The sequence below is a fragment of the Alligator sinensis genome, unplaced genomic scaffold (assembly GCF_000455745.1).
Source record: "Alligator sinensis unplaced genomic scaffold, ASM45574v1 scaffold312_1, whole genome shotgun sequence".
Lineage (NCBI taxonomy): Eukaryota > Metazoa > Chordata > Crocodylia > Alligatoridae > Alligator > Alligator sinensis.
This window is the reverse complement of record NW_005842029.1, coordinates 392542-416136: the sequence shown is the minus strand read 5'-3', so window position 1 is coordinate 416136 and position 23595 is coordinate 392542. Positions and strand designations below refer to the sequence as shown.

The window sequence follows — 23595 nt, the reverse complement described above, 5'->3', positions numbered from 1 at the left end:
ATTTATGACATATACAATTAATGCAAGTAAGGAGTAGATACTATGAAACTTCATTCTTATACAGCTTCTTCTATCACACTTATCACCAGGCATCCTGGCTTTCTCAGATAAAAAAAAAAATCCCCAATTTTTTAGTTTAAAAAAGTAACCCCAAAAATCTGTGATCAAAATGAAACACCAGTAATACATACATACATATACATATCTATCTATCTATCTATCTATCTATCTATATACATACATATGTATCTATATAGCTCTATTGATCTATGCATATATATGTATGTATCTACCTATCTGTGTGTGTGTGTGTGTGTGTGTGTGTGTGTGTGTGTGTGTGTGTGTGTGTGTGGTGGTGTTTCATTTTTATTATGGAAAAATGTGGATTTTGGGTTACTTTTTTTAACCTGAAAATTGCGATGGGTGGAGGGGGGTGCTGGTTATCAGAGAAAACCAGGATCCTTGCTTATCACCATACTGTTTGAATGCCTTCCAGGAGTACATTAAGCAATGTGACTACACAGCTATCACGTTTGTTCAGTCAGCCTGTCCTCAGGACTGATTTGTTCTGGAATATATATGTATGCACAACAATACCACACATGCATGTACACATGTGACTGCATGTTTGTAGGACAGAAACAAGATCAAAGGTTTGCGCTTTGCACTTCTAGCAGAATAGAACCTGGTTTGTGCTAGTCCTTAGTAGTACACTCCATAGTTTTGTGTCAGGTCCTGAGAAAGCTCTGTCATGACATCTCTCTGGTTAAAGTCACAGGTAAGTTTTGGAGACCTCATGGTGTAATTCAGATATTGGGAACGAGGCTAATATGAGTAGTTAGGTACTAACTTTAAGAAATTCTGTTTTTAAATACCTGATGTATTCCATATATTCAGTGATTTTCTCACTTTATCAGTTTGATTGTCATTGTAAATATCTCATTATGTTCAATCAGTTTCAAAAATATTTTGTTCAATTCGAGTTTTAAGGAGGGAGCTTTATTAAAGTAGACTAAGGGAATTTTGAGTTTTTGAGTATAAGGTACTGGATTAGAAGACCGGCTACAAGTAAATCAGGTGTTTTTTAAATAAGGGAGAATGTTTTTACAACAGTTTCCATAACTAAACATCTGCATTTTCTTTCACCATATACAGGGAAAGGTATAATAAAACAGTTAAAAATATTTCATATCACAATGTAAGATAAATAAATTTAAAAACATCTTTATTCAAATTCATGTTATATTATTTGTGTTTGAGCACACATTAAAAGCTCCAATAAAAACAGATTAATTGGGTAGGTTTTTTAATTTAGTCCAAATCGATATAAAATTAACTTCTGTTATTTAGATTAGTAGCTTCCATTCAGTTGATGATGTGACATTTTTAATCTATATACACTCCTCTCCAGTCTTGTCCCCTAACATACACGCTAACTTTGCACCAATTTCTTGTTGTTCCATGAAAATGTGTAATTGATCTGTTGATCTGCCCAATCCATTTTGGACTAACTTCTTTAAAAAGTATCTTAGATTGTTATTCATTCTGATCTCTTTAGTAAACTCTGTGCATCTAGATCGTAATGTACACCTAACATGTTTCTGGATGAATTTAAACGTTTTAAAAAATTACCCTGCTAATACAGCTGATCATTTGTATTTCACATTCCTATCTACCATTGGACTCAAAAGAAAAACAAGCCTAAAATATTTATGATCTAAATATTCTTTACACAGAAACAAAGAAACACAAATGTTAATTGTGTATTCTTGAACAGGTATGGACAAATTAAAAGCTGGAGTTGGGTAATTCAATGTTTATTTGCTGTTTTTGGAATAATTACAATTGAATTAGTCATTTATATTCTGGTTTAAGTCAATGTAAAAGAGCCTAGCTATAATTCTTCAAAAAACAAGTTTTACAGTGAAAATGAAAACAAACCCAGCACTCCCTAGGCACTTGTTATTGTTAACTTTCCAAGAGTATTTAAAATATGTAAATCTGTGTTTAAATGCAAGGATATTAATGCATTTTAATGAGAGATTTGAGTGATAGTTTTTTAAATATTCACTATATGAACAGATATGGTTATTTGTTTGAATCTGCCTTTATCCACATAACCAAAGGGTGTTGTGTCCAGTCTCAACCTATAGCCTGCAGACTACAAAAGAAGAGTTTTTTTCCTTCCTTCTTGCGAGAGATTTTGGCACTTAATACAAAAGACCATCCATTGTGATTTCATACACAAATATGATTCTATGTTTTTCCTGTGCAGTTATAATCTGATCCCAAATATTTCAATCAAAGAAGCATAAACAGCGTGAATGTCCCCTACTTTGTATTTCATGTGGTCATTTCCCCCTGTACAAAGCAAGAGTAAAACACAACCATTCTGGTTTGCAGTATTTTACTTCTGCTTTCTAATTGCATAATGATGCAAAGAGGGACGTCGTGGAGATTTGGACCCCATGTGTTTCATCATTTTAATCACTTTTTGTAAATCCTTTGGTATTTTAGGATGTCATCTTAACACTCCAAGAAAAGCTTTCCATCAAGTGTATTGAACACTTTTCACTGATGCTAGAGCAAAGAATTGAAGGAGCTGGAACCAAACTTCTCTTGCTACATGAACAGGAGACTCTAACTCAGGTTAGTGCAATAACATATACATAAGTAGATATTTGTGGGAATGGGTAAGCTGTAAATTATTAGTAGGAAGTTATTTAAAAAGCTGTGAAGATTTATAGTTCCAGGCTCTGAATGAAGCACTGAGTCTTTGAATTTTATATGGGATTATAAATCTGACTCTCATAGCATGTTGTTTTTTCTAATACGTAAGCATCTTTCTTTGTTGCTTTGGTAGCCCATTACCAAAGTATGAAAACTTCATTGATACTCATATTTAAAGATAAAAAAAATGTCTCAAATCCTTTTCATATTGGCTATGTTATAACCAGCTATAGCAACCATTGCAAAAGTCCTGAGAACTTGCTCAGTCTATTGAAACTATTTTACATGCTTATTTTGAATTAGACTTTGAATCCTGACTAGCTACCTATGAAAGTGAACATATTTTCTTTCTAATTAAGCCAAATTTGTTGCCGTATTCATTCACTGATGTCAGAATCTGTTCACTTTCATGGTGATAGATAGTAATGCACTTTTTGTGACTTTATTTATTGCTTCTTGGAAAATAAAAATTATAGGCTGATTACAGTTGGATCTGGTAGTTCAGGATGCCCAGTACTTTCCAGTACGAGACTCTGTTTATAGTTGCTTGTGGCTTTGGCAAACTTTAACCATTCACATGGAAATTTTCCTTGCTAAATGTCTTCCATAAGTTTATTTATTTTTAAATTCTAGTTCAACTTGCCAAAAAATCCAGGGGTCCTATAGAAAAAGAATGATTAAATTGAAACTCAAGGGACCTGTGGCCCTCTAAAGACTACATCATATTGCTTAAGTACAAGAGAGCCAAATCAAGACAGCACAGAGGTCCTGCCTTCCTCGGAAGCATTGGGTGTTAGATATAGCCAAGCTTGGCGATTTTGACTGGGATGTGCCAGTGGTCCTGCTCGGACTAAAACTTGAAAGTTCATGGCTAGAGGGTCTTGCCCCTCTACTTAGGGTCAGTCTGATCAACGTATTTGGGTTCAGGAAGGAATTTAATCCCATAGTCAGATTGGTACAGCCTGTGGAAGGTTTTGCCTTCCTTTTTAGTGGGGAGCATCCCTCTTCCTTGGATCTCTTGAACGCATTTTAACAACCCTTGCAGCAGCAGAATACTGGCACCCCTCATGCCCCTGCTTTACTTGCGGCAGGTTAGGGTTCTGTGCCTTTTAGTTGTGCAGTAGGGTTTCATAGTTTCATAGTTGATAGGGTCGGAAGGGACCTGAGCAGATCATCAAGTTCGACCCCCTGCCTTGGCAGGAAAAAGTACTGAGGTCAAATGGCCCCAGCAAGGTGTTCGTCTAACCTCCTCTTAAAGACCCCCAGGGTAGGAGCCAGCACCACTTTGCTTGGAAGTTGGTTCCAGGTCCTAGCCACCCTGACTGTGAAGTAGTGTCTCCTGATGTCTAGTCTGAATCTACCCTCTGCCAGCTTGTGACCATTATTTCTAGTCACTCCTGGTAGTGCTCAGGGGAACAGGGACCCCCGCAATGCCTGCTGGTCCCCTCTGACTAGTTTGTAACAGGCCACTCGATCCCCCCTCAGCCTTCCTTGTGGAGGCTGAACAGGTTCAGGTCCTGTAGCCTCCCCTCGTAGGGCCTGTTCTGCTGCCCCCTGATCATGCGGGTGGCCCTCCTCTGAACCCTCTCAATGCTGTCCACATCCCTCCTGAAGTGCGGCGCCCAGAACTGGACACAGTACTCCAACTGTGGCCTGACCAGTGCCACATAGAGGGGGAGGATCACCTCCTTGGACCTGCTTGAGATGCATCTGTGGATGCATGACAAGGTGTGTGCGCCCGCCTGGCCTCGAACATCTTGTCCCAGGTGGCTTTGGTCCGGATAGAAGATGGTGTCCGCCTTGTTATCCCAGGTGGCCTGTCGAGTAGATGTTTGCTCCCGACGTGGTCCTCCCCAATCTCGCCTGCCATGACTTTGAATCTTAATACAGTGTGGGGGGTTGGGACCACTCAGATTCCCCCGAGGGCGCACTGTCTCTCTGGCGGCTCCACCTCCCCTCTACCTTGCTCTTATACCCAGGCTGGCGGGTCACTGTTGTTCCTGTGGCCACACTTCTGAGTGACGGGCCCCTAGCGTCTCCCCGGTTTTCGTGCATGCTGACTTAAAGTTAACCCCAAGTCTGAGGCTCACACCACAATCGGGCCTCCCCCTGTGCACTGATACTCAACCCCTCCAGAAGTGGGAAACACAAACTAGATCACAACAAAACCCCAAAAGAAAAGAGCATTCCTGACACACCCAGAAGTACCCCTAGGTACTCATATCCAGCCCCTAAGGCCCACTCACACCAAACTTGCTCCCCCTGACTTTTCTGGGGCTATCCTAGGCTCCCCGCGTGGTCGTGGGACCCCGTGGCTTTCCCCGGGTTTCCTCTTTCTTGCCGCTCTGGCTCCTATATCTTTGGGCCCCCTGAGGCCCTCCACCGTCCCACCTGATCGGATGCTGGGCAGTGGGTCAGCCCCTTCCCCTCCTCCATGGTGGCCGCTGGAATTAGGGTCCCTCTGGGCTCTTCTGTCCTGTTCTTCTGTTCTTCGCACAGGAGCTCCCACTCCTAGTGCAGAGTCATCTTCGCTGCAGCCAGCAGCTTCTGGCTCACCATGTGAAGAGTCGGATCCTCCCCCACTGGGGAACACCACTTCTGGCACCACTCGCTCCATTCAGAGCTTAATGGAGACCCCTCTGGCTGGGGTTTCTGCTGGTGTCCGTCCCCCACCTCTTTGCTGGCCGCCTGTTTTATTTCTGCCGACCAGTGATCGCTGCTGACGTCACCGGCCGGCCGCAGCTGTATGAAGGCACGGCTGATGATTCGTGCAGGCTCCTCCCGGTGTTCCTGCTTTGCCGCAGGTCTCGCCGCAGGTGAGTGTTCCCTTTTACTTTTGCTTTTTTCTCCCTTTTCTTCCCAGGCCTCCTGCTCCTGGGCTTCCCCTCTTGCCCATATGGGTCCTCCCTTTTGTCTCTTCCTGCGACAGTGTGGTTGGCCTTCCTGACCGCGCCCCCACACTGTCGGCCCATGTTCATTTTGGCATCAATAATGATTCTAAGATCCTTTTCTGCCTCTGCACTGACAAGAAGGGAGTTCCCCAGCCCATAGGTCTGCTGCTGGTTCTTCCTCCCCAGGTGCAGTACCTTGCACTTGTCAGTGTTGAAACCCATCCTGTTGTCATCTGCCCACCCCTGTAACCTGTCTAGGTCCAATTGCAGCCTATTCCTCCCTTTTAGCGTGCCCACATCCCCCCACATCTTAGTGTCATCAGCAGATTTGAAAAGGGTGCTTTTTACCTCCTCATCCAAGTAACTGATGAAGATGTTGAACAGCGCGGGTCCAAGGACCAAGCCCTGGGGGACCCCACTGCCCACATCCCTCCAGGTTGAAAATGACCCATCCACCACCACTCTCTGGGTGTGGACCTCCAACCAGTTAGCGATCCATTTGACTGTGTAGGTGCCGACGCCACAGTCCTCTAGTTTTTTAATGAGAACGGGGTGAGAAACAGTGTCGAAGGCCTTCCTGAAGTCCAGAAAGACTACGTGCACCACGACACCTGCATCTAAGGATTTTGTGACCTGGTCATAGAAGGCCACCAGGTTGGCCTGCCTCTAATGAACCCATGTTGGTTGCCCCTAAGCATTACCTTCCCTGCTGGCCCCTCGTGGACATGCGCCAGGATAATTCTCTCAAAAAGCTAACAGGCCTATAGTTTCCTGGGTCCTCCTTCCTCCCTTTTTTGAAAATGGGAACCACATTGGCCCTGTTCCAGTCCTCTGGCACCATGCCAGAGCACCGTGAGTGCTCGTAAAGCCGTGCCAGGGGTCCTGCAATGACCTCTGCTAATTCCCTCAGCACTCTGGGGTGGAGGTCATCAGGACCAGCTGATTTAAATACGTCCAGTCCCTCCAGAAGTTCCCTGACTAGATCCTCACCGACCCTGGGCCTGGGTGCGCCTCCCCCAGGGCCTGATGGGGTCCCAGTGGACGGGCTGATCTGGTCCCTGCTCAGAAAAATGGAGGCAAAGAAATCGTTAAATAGGTTAGCCTTGTCGTCTGGTGCAACAACTAGATTTCCTTGCGTGTCTTGCAGAGGCCCCGCTTTATCCCCCACAGCCCCACGGGTTGATTGTGTTGTTTTATTAATAGGTTAGACAGGGATTTGTATGGGATAGGGATGATCCTGCTACAGAAGGATGTTGGACTAGATGACATCCAAAAGTCCCTTTCAGCCCTACTCTTCTTTGATTCTGTTCTGTGATTCCATGAAATTAAATGAAGTATGCTTATTCTCTATTTTTCAACTGCTTTTTCCTTTGAGTACCTGTGGAACCTGTGGGCACATCTACACATGCACTTTAATACACTTTAGCCTATTTTAATGTGCATTAAAGCATCATAAAAACCATGTTCTTTAGCTAATGTGCATTAAAATAGGCTAATGAGCCTTTTTCTGGTACCTCAAAATGGAGGTACTAGATTTAATGCACATTACCTAAAGTGCATTTATGAATGTGTAGACACACCCTGTAACACTTAATTTACCATCATGTACTTTCTTCTGACATTATTTTATTATAGCATAAATAGGGAAATAGCATTTTAGCTGACTAGTCTGTCTCTCTGGTGGTTCTGTTTAATGCTACCTTGTGATTAGATTGCTGTTTTAAAAAGTTCTGTAGGGACTCACAAACACAGGTTTCTTGTGTCTCCTGGAGGGAAGGATAACTATTTTGTCTGGAAATGTTGGGGGAAAATTCTTGATCTGCAGTGACACAGTTAAACAAATTATTCCTACAGCTACAAATCATGTTTCAGCTTTTTCAATGGCTAATTTTCACTGAGGCCAAGGTTTTCAAAGAATTTGAGGCACTTATATATAATTGATTTCAATTGAAAAATATTTTTTTATTCTAAATGCCTGTCAACAAATATGCTATGACAGTAAAAATAATATATAAACAAAAATTTTTTAACCTAAGATTTGGAGTCTGTGAAAATTGAATACAGTTAAAGTCCTGCAAAGGGTAATCAGTTTTTTTCATGAACAGCTTAACTGCCTGTGAAGGCTAGATATAACCAGTATTGCAGTGTGCACACTGCATTGGGTGGGAGGAGGGGAGAGGGAGAGGGAGAGAACAGTATTTACCATGTTTACTCAAATACAAGGTGAGACTTCGTCCCCTACAATTGGCATTGGGAAAAAAGCCCCTTGTCTTATAATTTCATACAAAAAAAACCTCATTAATTATTTATCATTAAACTGCTGCCAAAACTGCTGCATGTGCTCAGCAATGGAAACCAAAAACCAACTATAAAGTTGATTAAATGCAGCCAACACTGAGCATGACTATAAAACACTTGGCCCATATTAGGCAAGCATGCTAATAGGAACCTACCTTTTAAAAAAATATATATATTTATATATGTATAAACATACATACAGACATACAACAATATAAACATACATCATCTAGCACAAAACTTTTCTTCACATACCTTAAACGACATTTAAAGCCTGTGCATCCGTTACAGTAAATGCACCCATGGACACACACTCCCACGCACCCATCTGCAGTCTTTTCCCTAACCCAGTCACACTGTCTCTTAGTCGTAGCCTCAATTTGGGGGTTTACAGTCTCAGTTCATTCACTGTTGTTGTCGCTATCACTGTCACTGTTGCTTTCGCTGCTGCTGACACTGCTTCTGTCATCGTCGCTGTCTCCAAGTCCGGTTGTCTTATTGTCCTCTTTGCTATCCCTGTCCACTCCCCATCTAGGGGATCTTTGAAGAGCCTGTGCCAAGTTTCCCTTTGCCAGGTAGAGTTGGTTTTATCTTCTCTGTCCTCTCCCACCGATTTCTGGTAGTAGGACTCAGTAGTTCACTCAGAAACATTTTAACACAGTCTGTTTCCTTGAGGTTCATGTGTCTGTACATCAGGAGGTTCCTGGATTTCCACAGGGTGCCTCTAATGCAGGATACAAACTGGTCAAAGCAGGTTTTCCGGGTCCCCTGATGTTTAGTCACATGTCCGTACAACACTACCTCCCTCATCATCAGTCTGACTCCTGTCACCTCTTCGCAGAGCCAATTTGCCTTTTTCCACACCCCCTTGGCTTATGGGCACAGACATAGGAGGTCAATGGTCTCTGTTGTGCCTTGGCAGATTTCGCTGGGGCAGCTGGGTTGATTTCCTTGCCCCTTTCTGTGTCTCCATGCCTTCACTGGGAGTGCGTGGTGGGCTATTAGCCAGTTCAGAACTCTGTAGTCCTTTGGTAGGTCTTTGTGGAAGCTCTGCTCCCAGACAGCCTGGCAGTTGTTGTCGGGGAGCAGCTTCATGGTCAATAGCATGTCTCTGGCTCTGACCTCCTTCTGTATCTTCCTGTGGTTTGACATAGTCATTAGGCCTTCATTCTGTAACCCGTACTCACTCCAGAACTCATTCAGGACCCTGTAGAACTAGAGGTGCTCCATGGTCCACAGTCTCCCTTTGGTTGGTACGTATACCCCTCACAGTCTCAGGAGGTGACCTGCAAAATACCTGATGAGACGGGCTGTTTTGGTCTCTGTACCAGTTGTCAGCTTTCAGATCTGACTTGTGTACCTTGCTTGCAGGAAAAGGAGTGTGTCTGGCGTCTCCCTGCCCGCAATCTGTTTCTTCTTGTATGGAGTCTTCCTTGCTACCCTTTCCCCTCTAGATCCCCAGAAGAAGATACACATGGCTCTCTGGATTCTGTGGGTGACATGCTGTGGAGGTGGGAAGACCATTGTGGTGTACAGAAGCAACAGTAGAAACATCACCTTCATAAGCGCTATGCGCCTCCCCATGGAGAAGTGGCATGCGTGCCACAGATCCAACCTCTTCTTAAACTTGGCCTCCTTCTTCACCCAGGCCATCCTTCCACTCAGTTTGGGGTCAAAATCCACCATAAGGATCTTGACCCCCTAGCAGAGAACTAACTGAGACCCTCAGGGACTCTAGGTCCCCAAGCTCACCAACAGTTAGGCAGGTGCTCTTGCTCACATTGAGCTTGGCCTCGGCTGCCACTTTGTAAACCTGTGTGTGTCACAGGGCGCTTGCTACTGAACACCTATTCTGGCATAGGTTGTTCAGGTCATCCATGTAGGCCATTTTAGAGCTTGACTGTCCAGACCTGGGAGAATAGTTCTAATTATGCTGAGGACTTGACAGCTCTACTTCTCCCCTAATATTCCTTTTATTTTCTTTCTGCTGTTACACAAAACTTTTTGCCACACATGTGCTTTAATAAGATTAATATCTTGTAAAGAAGCTTTTACTTATGTCTAGCCTGAAGCAATCCTCAATCAGTTTATATCCATTATTTCTTGTCCTCCTCTGGGGGGCCTTGGTGAATAGATGCTCCCCGAGGCCCTGATATATGCCTTTGATATACAGTAAAAGCTGTGTTAACCAGCACTTTATTAGCCAGAAAACTCTATTAACCGGCATCCGAGGGCCGTGGCAAAAGTGAAATGGGAAGTACCACTTCCAGGTTTCACCGCCGCTACGAGCAGAGTTCTTGCCACTTCTTCAGCCCACAGCCCAAGGCAAAGCAGCCTGCGCAGGGCCCCCCTCCCTGTCCCCTGGCACACTGATGCCAGGGAGTACACCAGATGGTGCACATTTGATTAACTGGAATATTTGATATTGGATAACAGGGCTTTTACTGTACTTATAGGCTGCCACCAAGTCCCCTCTGAGTCTTCTCTTCTCCAGGCTGAATAATCCCAAGTCTTTCAGCCTCTCCTCATAGGACCTGCTCTCTAGGCCTCTAATCATGTGCGTGGCCCTCCTTTGGGCTCTCCCAAGCTTTCCCATATCCTTCCTGAGAGGCAATGTGTATGGGGTGCATGCAGTTGCACGTGCACCCCCTGTGTGGGGCGATGCACTCCCTGCGCGTGGTCACTGCTCGGCCAGCCCCTCTGCTGCAGTCTCACCGAGGCTGACTAGAGAGGGAGGAGGACATCCTTAGCCTTGCTCAAGATGCCTTCGTAGTTGCCAAAGTGATGCTCAAAAGTGTGTTTATGGAATACCTGTGCTAAAACTTGCAGCACCTAAAAAAAAATAAAAGAAAAGGTAACATGCATCAATTCTGGATGAACAATGAGTGCCTATACATGTTCAGCAAGGCTGCTCAAATGCGCTGTAAGTACAGTACGTCTGAGCAGACTCGATTAAGCAAGTCTGCTGGAAAGTGCTAATTACTGAGCTCCAGCAGACTTCAGAGTAACATGTAGCAGCATCCCCGCACTGTAAAATGGTGGTAGGGGCACTTTAACTAAAGCTTGTTGAACACTTTTCACTGGCGCCACTTTTCAGCACGGGGATGCTGATACACATAATGCTCTAGGTGCTTTAATTAACATGACTCTCAGAGAGTAGGGTCTGATAGCAAAGAGAGGGAGAAGGAACTTCAGAGATAAGAAGCTGGGGGGAAGCAGAGTGCAATTGGACTACCTGACCCTTCAGATTTATTTTCACTGATGTAGCAGTGGGAGGGGGACAAATTCAAGGCGAACCTCCAATATGTAGATTCTGTACCTGGAAAATTATTACAAATTTATAAATTTGCCATATGTAGAATCTAATTATTGGGGGATCATCTTACAATCAGGGTTGTCTTCTATTTGAGTAAATACAGTATATTTTCCTTCAGAGCAAGTGAATTCCACTGTTTAAATTTAGGTATATTCATGCAGGTCATGTGTTGATATGACATTCACTGGGCTCTCAACTAGGGAAAGGAATTACAACTGTGAACTGCATTCTCTGAGAATGTCTGTAATATTCTTCACATTGTTTGCACTGTCCTAGGTGACCCAGAGGCCAGGCTCCCATAAGATGAGATGTCTGTTCAGAATTAGCTTTGTTCCAAAGGATCCCATTGACCTCTTAAGAAGAGATCCAGTGGCTTTTGAATATCTGTATGTACAGGTGAGTGAAAATGTGTCCAGCCTTAACATGAACAAAGGAAACATAAAAATAGATATGCTGAGTGACATTTTTACTTTTATTGTCCCACACAGCAATGGGGCACAGGTACTCCTGATTTTTAATTCTGATTGTGCTATATAATACCACTACATTCAGGGTCACGTGCATCCCATTGTTTCCTGGCATATTCTCTTCCTTCCTAACCCCCCAAAATTCTTCTTTCATGCTAATGTTGTGGTACCGTTCAAAAACACTCTTCATCTCTAGAAGGAAGTAATTCACATTGGCATAATTATTTCTGGTATTGTAGTGTCACTGCTGAAAAACAGACTGAAAGGTAAGAGAAATAGAACATGCACAATGTGAATCTACCAATCTGGTTTAGGTATACCATCACCATAGTATCCAAGGACTTCACAGTTATTAATGTATTGATTATATCGTCACAACATCGCGTTAGAAATGAAAGTACTGTTATTCCTATGCCACCTTCTTTTTGACAGATACCCTTGGTTTCTTCTCAAGTATCCAGACTTCATGAATATGTGATATCTCTGAGAGTGACAATTTACCTTCAGCATAATCCCACTTTTGAAAATGAAGCTCATCTTGTGGCAGAGTTCTTTAACAAAAATATTTATGATTCACTGTTTTAAATCAAAGATTTTTTAATGTCATGCTCCCTCTACTGTTTTTTTGGCAGAGCTGTAATGATGTGGTTCAGGAGAGGTTTGGACCAGAGCTGAAATATGATATCGCTTTGAGACTGGCTGCATTACAAATGTATATTGCAACTGTAACTACAAAGCAAACACAGAAAATTTCCCTCAAATATATTGAGTAAGTGGAAAATAAAGTGTTCTTTGAAAATACACTTTAGAAGTTGTTTCCAGGTCTTTGCATGTTTGCTATATATCTAGATCTTATATTAGGTTTCCTCTTTTTAAGTAAAATATGTCCAAGAGCATGAAATCTTCAAAGCCCTAAACTGTTGCTTCTGGGGCCATTATTTTGCATGTCAGTAGTCCCATTGGAGTGAAGTAGACTTCTCTCAGTTTGCATTGACATGTACTGGAATGAAATTTAATAGGGCTAACTTATTTTCCTTAGTTTGTATCACAGTTCAGAAGATTATAAAATCTTAATATTACTCAACAGCTTTCTTTTTTAACTCAAGAAATACATTTAACATTTCTTGGCTCTAGAAATAGTCAGTTGACTGTTTCATGTTCTCCTTATAAGCTTTCAGAATATGTGAAAACATATAAAAATAGCTTCCAAAAATAATACCTGAAAAACAGTGGATAAAAAGGTCTTTGTTGTTGTTTAATGTTTAATTTACCTGCAGCACTTCCTTGAAGCATTCACACTGCCTTGTAGCTTTTGCATCTCAGGGTCATCCTGTGTAAAGCTTCCACTTACTGAGTCTGCAGAGGCAGTGGTTTCAGATGAAGGCATTTGTCTTCTGGTAATGATGCTCGAAACAGACCACAGTTTAATTCCAATTGTGTGTAGGAGAATGTAGAGGTCATGTTTTTAGGAACAACTCCCAATAAAACAAAATAAGATAGATAGGACTTATAAAAGGAATATAAAAAGTTATTTCCCCCTTTAGTTAAAAACAGCTGGAAATTAAATTGCACTTAGCGTTATATTGCATTGTAGTTTACATGCTTTCAATGCACTTTTAATTTAATCCAAGTTAGCAATGACCGTACCTGAAAAGCACCTGTTTTAAACCTCTCTTCCTTCCCTGGTTGACACAGACTCATGAACACTGGCCTAAAGGCCTTATGGACTCCCAAAAAGGATCCTGGTTACTATCTGGAAAGGAACACTGGTAGCTTTTTGACTCACAACACTCGCTCAACAACTCGCGCTGTCTGTTACATCTGTCTGAGTTCTGCAGCACCCTGTTAAGGAGCACAGCACTGCCCAGACCCCTCCCAGCGCACAAAAGCTGGGAGTGACATGATGAAGTTGCCTTGATGGTGTCTTCCCACTGCCACCCTCTCTGCCCACTGGAGATACAGATCTCAAGAGTGAAGGAGGAGCCCCAAGGTGGCCTTCCCCACTTCATTCCTGGGTTTGGTGTTGGCAGGCAGTACGTTGAGGAGTACCACAGAAGTTGTAAAGACTTACCATGAGGAGGAAGTACTGTTGTCATATTGAACATGCCTGGTGCATACTAGCAGTCTCACAAGATACGTGTGGGGTTGTGTGGCACATACACTACACCTTATATGCTCATGGTATAATTTGAAATGTAGGCCTAGCTGTGCGTTAATAATTTTTTTTTTTAAGCCTAAAGGAAAGCAGGTATAGCAGAGCAAGTACATCCTATACAGTGCTTAAAAATGATTCTCTTGGGAAATGTATAATGTGCATATTGGGACTTACCTATGTTTTCCTGCATTTATCTATGATTTGGGTATGTGGAATTAAAGAGGGAAAATGATAGGAACTGTGGAATCTCTGTGGAGTGAGGGAGAGGAGAGAGATTTATATTTCAAATGTTAAAAGCATACTGTTTTTTCTATTCAGTAGTATATAGTATGAGTATTCTGTGACTATAGGCAGTAATATGTCTTTGTTATTTCAAAACTGGCTTTTACCACCTCTCTCTGTGCCTTCATGATCTCATTCACGCAGTCTCGCAGCCATTATCTAAGTGTAGATAAATAATCAACATAGAAATGTGAAATTAAAGATATGCCTTTTATTTCAGAAAAGAATGGGGATTAGAGACTTTTCTTCCATCTGCTGTGCTGCAAAGCATGAAAGAAAAGAACATAAAGAAAGCACTTTCACACCTTGTCAAAGCAAATCAAAACCTAGTTCCTCCGGGTAAAAAGGTATTACATTTGCATCTTAATTGGAAATATATTTTAAAAACCAGAGAGGACTGCATGCATGGGAAATGCTTAAAACTAGTCTTTCGGAGAAATACCTAGCAGGTATATTTTCAGAGACTGTAGACTTTATAACCTTCAGAACCTATTATCCCATTCCCAAGAACAATTTCAATTAATTAATTATACCCTGACTAAGCCATCTCCCTATCTTGGAATGGTGAGAAATTTACTATTAACCCCCAGGGTACGCCCAGGATTTTTATTCATTGAATGCCTGCTGTTAATGGCAAACTTCTTGGTGGAAATATGTCCTCTCATCCTGATGCTCTGCTGTGCTAACCTGCAAGACTGGCACAGACAGATAACTCTTTCATGGTGGGACATGATGATTTGCTCTGGCTCTGCAGGGTAAAGCAACCCTCGTTGGCAAGATGGTACGTGATAAATTATCTTGCTTATAGTAATTGAATCTTCAGTGGCGCTATAAAATTCTTACCTTTGGTTTTAAGCCATTGCTTCAACTGGAAACAATGTTGAAGCACATATCTATGGAAAATGTCTGTTGTATGTATAGTGTTTTTAGGCAGCAGGATGCTGCATTTTCAGAATGGGAAAAAGCCCAAGTGCCTGATCTAAAATCTGCTGAAGTGAACAGAGCAATTCCCATTAACTTCACTGGGCTTTGGATCCTGCTCCAAGTGATGATTGTAAAGCAACATTTACTTTAGTACCAGTAAATGTTAGCTGTTAACTGAAAGCTAACGGCTGAACTCTTACCTGGACAAAGTAATATATCCCCTTTATAGAGTCAAGACAACAACTGACGGATGTCAGGTGGATGTATTTTATCCTGGTAATGCAGGTATCTTGAATAAATCATTGGTGCTAGATTTTGAGCCATCAACAGTGATGTGCAATAACCTGCACCTTCTTCAGCAAACACAGCAGTGAATGGAGGAATAAAGACAGAGCTGGGTTTGAATTGTATGCAGAATACATTTTTAAAAGCTGCGGGATTTGGGCCTAAATGATTTGGATGAACTGAAAAAAAATCCTCTTTTCCTCTCCATTCTAAAGAAATATTCTTGCCTTTTAATAGCTGATATTTTTTAAGGCATTTCACTCTGTTTGCCCTTATTAATAGATTATTGCCATTATTCGTGGAGAGAGATTATAGCATGTATTGCTTAATATTTTTGTATGTATCTTCATAATAAATGTTTTCCCTATTCGTTCTCTGTTAAGTGTAGTTAAAAATGTGACTAAATTGTTTTTTGTTTCAAAAACAAAACATTTTACAAGCAGTGGAAAAAGGCCAGATAAATTTCTATATATCACAAGTGTATAGCAAAGTGGACTGTGTATATCTGATCATGGGAAATTCTTAGACATTTTATTCTCTTTCAAGCTAAAAAAGGTTAAAGAACTTATACTGATAGTGATTAGGAAGAGAGAGATGCAGTCTACCCTTGAAATCTCTCAATGAGCAGATGTTTAGTCTGAGTAGTCTAAAATTTTCTCTTCTCTGGAACGGTTCCAGTGTTCTTACAGTGCCCTGATATAGCCCATACTGAATTCCCGAGTACATCTTACCAAAACAAATTAAGACTGTAATTTTAAGACTGAAACTATTTATTCCCTCATCAGGAAATCAAATGTATAATGCTTTACTTCAGACTGATAGAGGTCATTCTCCGTAGGCTATGTATTCATGATTTATTTCATCCATTTGTTTGTGTTGATTTCTCTCAGCTCATCTTACTTATGTAATAAATGTAATATTATGTGCAATTTGCATCCCTTTTCTCAGCTGTCTGCCCTGCAAGCCAAGGTGCATTATCTCAAGTTCCTCAGTGATCTACGACTGTATGGGGGGCGTGTCTTCAAGGCAACATTAGTGGTAATTATTTTTTCCTTTTAATTTCTTGATCATTTTCTCCAATAACTTTGAAAATGCTGGACTGAAATATTTTCTTTAAGGACATTCAAGTCCAAATCTCATTATAAAATAAGAAAACATCAGACCAGCAGCACCCTGCCCTAATCATTCCTTATGAAAATGTATTCTTTGGTATTCAGTTTATTGTCTGGCAATATGAAGATAACATTCACTTGGCAAATGACACCATGCACACAGTGGCAACAGATTAAAGATTTTGAGATAAGAAAAAACCTTGGTAATGAAGTTCTTTTAAGAAATATAAATCAACATTCACTCATATGAAATCACAATACAGTCACTTTCCAACAAAGTAAACTGAAGTGTGATAACATTTCCTTTCTCCATTACACACAAATCTAGAGAAGTCATGTATTTGGTTTTTACTTCTCACCAAAGAATGTAGTAATTCATGGTAAAGAAACTGTGCAAATTGAGAGAGTGATGATTGTTTATGCATGTGTGTGATATGCAGCAACTACTGGGTTTCTTACCTTTTCTTCTTTTAATTTTTCAGCAGGCAGAAAAACGTTCAGAAGTGACATTGTTAGTTGGGCCACGGTATGGTATCAGTCACGTGATAAACACCAAAACAAATCTGGTGGCCTTGCTAGCAGACTTCAGCCATGTGAACAGGATTGAGATGTTCACAGAAGATGAAAGCAGTGTTCGAGTTGAGCTGCATGTTTTAGATGTGAAGGTAAGCTGGTGTTGGTTTGTACAAACTTGTGCTTCTAAAATAATGCTGCATTCCTTTTTCTTTTTTGATTTAAATATCCTGTAGAGAGAATATTTAGAGAGCTGTGGAGTTGATTTTATTTTAAAGGTTTTCATGCCACCCATGGTACAAGAAATTATTTTAGAATTGATTTAGTCAAACTGAATACATATTATTTCTTAGGGAAGGAGGGGTCTTAGTAAAATACAGCATTGGCCTGGACTTGGAGGACCTGTGTTGTATTCCTGGCTGTGCTCTTGGTCTGCTAGGTGACTTTGGGCAAGTAACTTCACTACTCTGTGCTTCAGTTTCCCCGGATGTAAAATGGTGATAATGATACTGACCTCCTCATGAAGCAGTTTGAAATCTGCAAATGAAAAGAACTATATCAAAGATGGACATTATAGGAACCTAAGTATCACCGCACTGCATTCAACCAGTGTTCCATCTAATCCAGGATCACATATATAGAATCACCTACTCAGAGAGTGCATGAGACACTACGTTGCTGTAGTGCCGAGCTATGGTGACATAGCGTCAGCACACACTAAGTGTTATGCCGCCACTACTGCTCAGTAGGGTCAGAAACAACCCATGCACCACCAGGATTACGCAGTACTGGTGGGTATTATGCAGTCATTTAATACTTGCTGAAGTACCAGCTACATAGTGGGTTGCATGGGTAGATGCACTCAGAGAGAAATTTCTTTTTCTATAATTTTTTCTGCTTTTTCTTTGCCTGTCTAATGTAGTTGTGGGTTAGGGGTGTGCAAAACGAGCCATTTTTGGTTCGGACTCAGATTTGGCCTGAATCGGGGGACAGTGATTCGATTTGTTGATTTGGATCACTGTCCTGATTTGATTCGGCTGAATCTGAAGATTCGATGCTGATTTGGAGAATCAGCGATTTGGTCATAGACACAGCTTTAAATGTTTTTTCTACATACCCAGTGCAGCTTGTGAATGCTGAGATGGTGGGACAGATAGACTGCCCCGCGCGGCGGGGGCGTTGCTTAGTTTAATAGGCTGCCTGGCTTTCCCTGCTCTGCAGCCTTTCCTAACTCCTTAGTCACTCCTAGCCTTCAGCCTTGAATCTCTTTATGAGCTGCCTGCTGCATCCCCTTTCCCTTGACAGTCCCAAAAGTTTGGTGACCAGGAAGGGTCTGCTCCCATCTCTTCTCCCTCCACTGCATGCAAGTAACAGGGTATGCAGATATAGAGGGAGAAATAAAATGAAGTTTCAGTTAATTTCTTCCTGGGATGAGTTACCTTAAAAATCCTAGGTCCTGCACTGAACTCATTGATTCCTAATACACTCTGGCTGATCTCTTGGGCCCCTGAACTGAACAGTTTCACCCAATAGTGTATTTTCTTCCTATATACCTTGTGACTACTGCACAATAGTGTCATGTGGCAGGAAGCATGATGCAGTCAGCATCATGAAAAAGTTGTTCAGCGACACTACTGTGCAGTAACTCCGCTACTGTGCAGTATAAACAAATACTAAATGACTGTGCAGTAATGACTGCACAATCAGTGTCTCGTGTAGACATGGATACTGTGTCTCAATTTCCTTGCCATTCTTGATACCAACCATATATAATATCTTTTTCCTCAATGAATTAGCAGATCACAAGTTTATTATTATTCTTGTTGTTGTTACAGACTTGGAGAACAGAGGGTGTTCACCAGCCTGTAAGTTTTTCTATTATTTTTGTCGTGGAACATCACACTCAATTTACACTAGAACCATGGTAACAGGGAAGCCAAACCCTGTTACCATATATGACTACATGTTTGGAACAGGTATATTATTAGTAGTTGAAGAACTCCTCCAAAACAGTGATCACCCAAAGTGTATTATGATACCGAGTAGTCCCAAGAAGAGGCTGGCACTTGTTAGGATTTGGGCTTATGTACAAAAACTATTTAATTAGGAAGTATAACAACTGAGCCTTACAGCAGAAACTCAAAAGGAAGGCAACTTGCACCACCACCTGTTTCCCTGGGTGTGAGTTGTGCTTTGTGGAACAAGAGGGAGTGGGCTTTCCTAAGGAAGAGATGCACAATCTAGATCTCTCTAGTGCAGCAGCCTTCTATGTCAGTTCACCAGTCTTTAAAAGGAGAAAGAGGTACTATGAGCTTTAATTAATATTTGCAAAACACTTTAGGAACCTTGGATATAAAGTTCAGTTTGGGTCTTTATTGTTGACTCTTCCTTTAAGTGGCTTCTCAAGTATAAGTTATTTCAAAGAAGTCATTAATAAGGGTTTGGTTGCTACAAGAATGCAAAATGGGTGAGAAGTAGGTTACAGTAATATTCCTGGCATTTGAAATCTCTGTGGAAATTACCTACTGCTGTTAATCTTCACAAAAAGTTCACTGTCAACAAAGCCTTTAAAATGTCAGCTCTTTCTAAACGTCTTACATAACAAGAATTGATTCACTCATCTTTGGATTAATAGTTTGTGTTATTTTTTCCCTGTAGTTGAATGCCTTGTAAGTATAGATCATTCAACCAAAGTTCCTATACATGGGATCAAAATTTCAAACTGCCCAAAAACAAAATACTTGGCTCTCAATAAAAACAAATTTAAAAATGTCTGGATTTTTCCATCAAGCCTAAAACTATTCATGTAATGTACTACTGAATGAGGGTGCCAGGGAACAGTATTAACACCATGTGCATTGGTTTACAAGCCAGTATTATAGATCTTGTTCTTTGCTTGCTTTGTGTTAGACAGCTCTGATCACAGAACTTAGTTTCAGTCTGGAGAGCAATTTCATAGCTTTCTCTACAATAGTTGCCTATTTGCTAGCAGGCAGTTCTAGTAAAATGGACAACCATTATCTTCCCAAATATTTTACTGAAAGGGCCCCAGGTTTTTCGATGTGATAATGAGCTGTAATGTGGAATCTGTGACTAGTGGAACAATGCAGAACAGGATACTGCTAGGGGCACAGTCCAAAGAGTAGGTACAACCCCTTCAGGTATGTCTGTGGCTCACAGCAGTGCTGTATTTTGGTAATCCATGCTGGTTCTGTGTGCACTAGCTCTGAAACTAGGAGCAATGTTAGTGTGGCACTGCTCAGAGTGTAATTAGCTCTGCTGAGAGATTTTTTTTTTTTTTTTTAGTAAGGCAGGGGTACTTTTGGGAACCTCACATGGGCTAAAAATCTTACCGTGCTGTATCTTTGTTCTGGAAAATACCTACCTAAAAATGAATCACTAGAGCAAGTGTTGGGGATAAATTTAAGCTGGCATAAGAAGCAGCAGCAGCAGCTATCAGGACTTCTCAGTCATGCAGTACAAAGCTTTTACAAAAAAGGTTAGGATCATTATTCCTATTTTACAGCTGGAGAAACTGAAGCCATGTACAGTCCTCAACTGGATATGCATTGCAAGCTTAAATTGCATGCAATATGTATAGTGTATAGTACACAGTGTTTTATCAAAGAAAGATAGATTTTTGGCTTAAATATTTGACTGGTACCAGATGATCTAGGTTCTAATTTTGATTTACCCAGGAATCCACCGAGTATTTAATGCAAACTACATTAACAGCATAGGGAGCAGGAGCCAGGGCAATACGTACCTCCTGGAGCTATACAGACCTATAAAATGTTAGGTAAAGGAATGTGTGTCACGGTATAGGAAATATAGAAACTCTGGCTACACTTGGATTTCATTTTGATGCTCCTGGGCTGGGGATACTGTCACTCCCTATGCTCTTTCATTTTTCTGTGTAGCTCCCACTGTTTTTGTAACCTAGGCCAATATAAGTCTTTTCTGGACCCTTCTCTGTCACTGCTGCAAGATCATTTTAAATGTTGATCTCACTTTCTACATCCCCTTTCTCTGCACCTGTGTTATTTCAGTTTCTGTCATCATTTTGTTTGTGTTCTTTCTACTGTCATTGGTTTTTATTGATCATAGACTCTTGACCCTTCATACACTAATGTCATCAGCTTGGCATATCTTCTTACAATCTCCAATTCTCTTCCATTTTCCCCCTTCCTTTGCAACGTAGTGCTGCTACCTTGGGTGCAGACAGAAGTGACAATTTTTGCCCAGTCTGGCCACGGAAGGCAGCTTTTAGCTGTGACCAAACACAAGTGCACAGCTGCAGACATCTTAAAAAAAGGCTGATTGGGTGAAAATATGACCCCTCATTGCATGAGGTATGCTAAAGACATTTCAAAATGTAGCATCTTTTGTAACTTGTGTCTGCAGAGCTCCCAGCCTGTCACTGTTTTCAGATTGGGAGGAGGAGAGGGAGCAGAGGGAGTTCAATCTGGGGGGTTTTCATTCCCCCCGGAGGGTGGGGTGGGTGGATTGTAGCCCCCCACCCCTGAAGTGGGAGGACTCCAATTCACCCACCCCACTCTTCAGCACCAGGTGAGGAGCCCCAAGAACAAGCTCCCTCCACTACCTTTCCCTCCTCCCATTCTGCAAACTGCAAGCACTGGGCACTAGCAGAGAGCCATGGCCACTGTTGTGGGAACCTGACTGCAGACTCCCAGCAGGCAGCTAGATTCCTCTCCCCCTGAAACTAACAGGGAACTTCTGTTTGGTTTGGGGTAACGTTGTAACTCAGAACTCTTTGCAAAAATTATTCTGAGTTACAGTTAGGAGCTACACTTCTGTCTGCACCCTTGTGATAAAGTCCCTTTCCCACAGTGTGCTCTACCTTCACTGCCACCTCCTTTTGTCTTGCATCTTCCCTCATCTCTGCTGCTTGCTTTTGTCATTTTGCTTTTCCACACATACATCCCCCATAACATTCTAGTTTTCTGGCAAGGTTCAGTGATTGTGCTTCATTGAAGTTCTCCCAACTCCTAGAGTAACAGATTCTTAGCTTTTTGCTATTACAGGCAGCCCCAGTTTACCACTCTTAATTGGTTCCAGAGAAACCGAGTGCAAAGCGAAACTGCATTAAGCAAAACTCATTTCCCCATAAAAATGAATGTAAATAGAGATTAATTGGTTACTGTGTGCCTTGCCGCTGCCTCTCCCCACTCCCCCGCCCACCTGCCAGCACTCCACCCCATGTACCAGCTCGGGCCTGTGCTCCTCCTGCTCTGCTCTGGGACCCTACCGGTCCTGGCCCTGGGCACTGGCACAGGTCCCATGCTCATGCCCAGCCCCACCTCGCTGCTTCTCACTGCTGCCGCCTCTCCGCACCCCCTCACCTGCCTGCTGGCCTCTCCAATCCCTCTTGCCAGCCCAGGCACTGGCACTACTGCCACCAGGCACCGATGCAGGCCCTGTGCTCCTGCCCCACTCTGGGCACAGGCCCCTGCTGGCCCTGGCCCCAGGCACTGGCGTGGGCTTGTGCTACTTGTCTCTGTCACCACCGCTTCTCCCCACCCCCCTGCTCTCCAGCCTGGGCACCCGTGCTTCTTCTGCCCTGCTCTGGGTGCGGGCTTTCACTGGCCCCAGCATGGGCCAGTGGAAGCCCACAGGCCGCATGCTCCTGGCCTGCACCTGTTGCACAAACGGCTAGTTTCGTGCCCCTGGAGGCTTGTCCAATCCACCTCTAGGAGAGAGTCTCACACACAGGCTGGGTCCAATTTCAGATTTATTGTTTGCAAACAAGTTCGACAAGGGAGCTTAATTTACTCAAATCCGTGTCGACCCCAAACAGAGTCTGGGGTTCCTTTTTATAGCTAACATAAACAAAAGATTCTAACGTGTCGCGTAATTATTGGTAGCCCAAGTATTACGTCTTACAACATATGTCTAGCAGGTACATGTTCTATGATGGTTTACATACATGTCTCATTTACATCTTAAATCTCCTCCCTGGGGCCGTCCTTAAGTCCATTTCGGTCATTCTTTGGTCAGGGTTTGAGTTCTTTACATCCGCATCTTTCCCTGTGCCTCTTCTCTTATCTCTCGTAAGGAGTTATTTATTGCATCTGTTCTTGGCTATGTCTGTAGAAGTCTAGTGCTACTCGTAAATCTATCATTGGCCTATATGCCTTAGCAGAAGCAATTGTGTAGTGAAGCCAAACAGTTCTCAGCTGTGAAGCCTTTGTGTAGTGAGATGAGACATTTTTATCACGCAGCTGCTATACAAACGTTATTGCAAAATCATAATGACTAGATTATAATATATTTTTACCACAATTCCCCCCTCAAGATGCTTTCTAACTCTAATCTTAATAATTTTCAGCTATGGCTAACTTCTGATAATGCACAAACATCTCTTGGTTGACGACTGACTGTGCTGTTCGTGTCACAAGAGCCATGATGCAGGGTATAATACAGGGAAGCAAACAAAGTATTAATATTAGCAGACAAAAGATTAAGAACGCTCCCCTTAACCATCCAAAATTAGGGAGCCAGGATGTAAACCAATCAAAATTCCACCCGTTTTATGTTTGGACTGGGACATGTGTTATCTCCTGTATTTTATCCGCTAAGGCCTTTATCAATTCACCATTAT

The 23595-nt window shown here is 42.2% G+C and overlaps 1 protein-coding gene across 1 annotated transcript in view; it reads left to right on the top strand.

Moving 5' to 3' along the window:
• The window catches only part of FRMPD4 (FERM and PDZ domain containing 4), a 455712-nt gene that overhangs the window by 417455 nt on the left and 14662 nt on the right, over positions 1-23595 (top strand). The window contains exons 9-14 of the mRNA XM_014519316.2: positions 2518-2649; positions 11512-11631; positions 12335-12471; positions 14360-14486; positions 16297-16386; positions 16943-17125. Coding sequence (XP_014374802.2) covers positions 2518-2649; positions 11512-11631; positions 12335-12471; positions 14360-14486; positions 16297-16386; positions 16943-17125 — 789 coding nt within the window. The remainder of the gene's footprint in view (positions 1-2517; positions 2650-11511; positions 11632-12334; positions 12472-14359; positions 14487-16296; positions 16387-16942; positions 17126-23595) is intronic.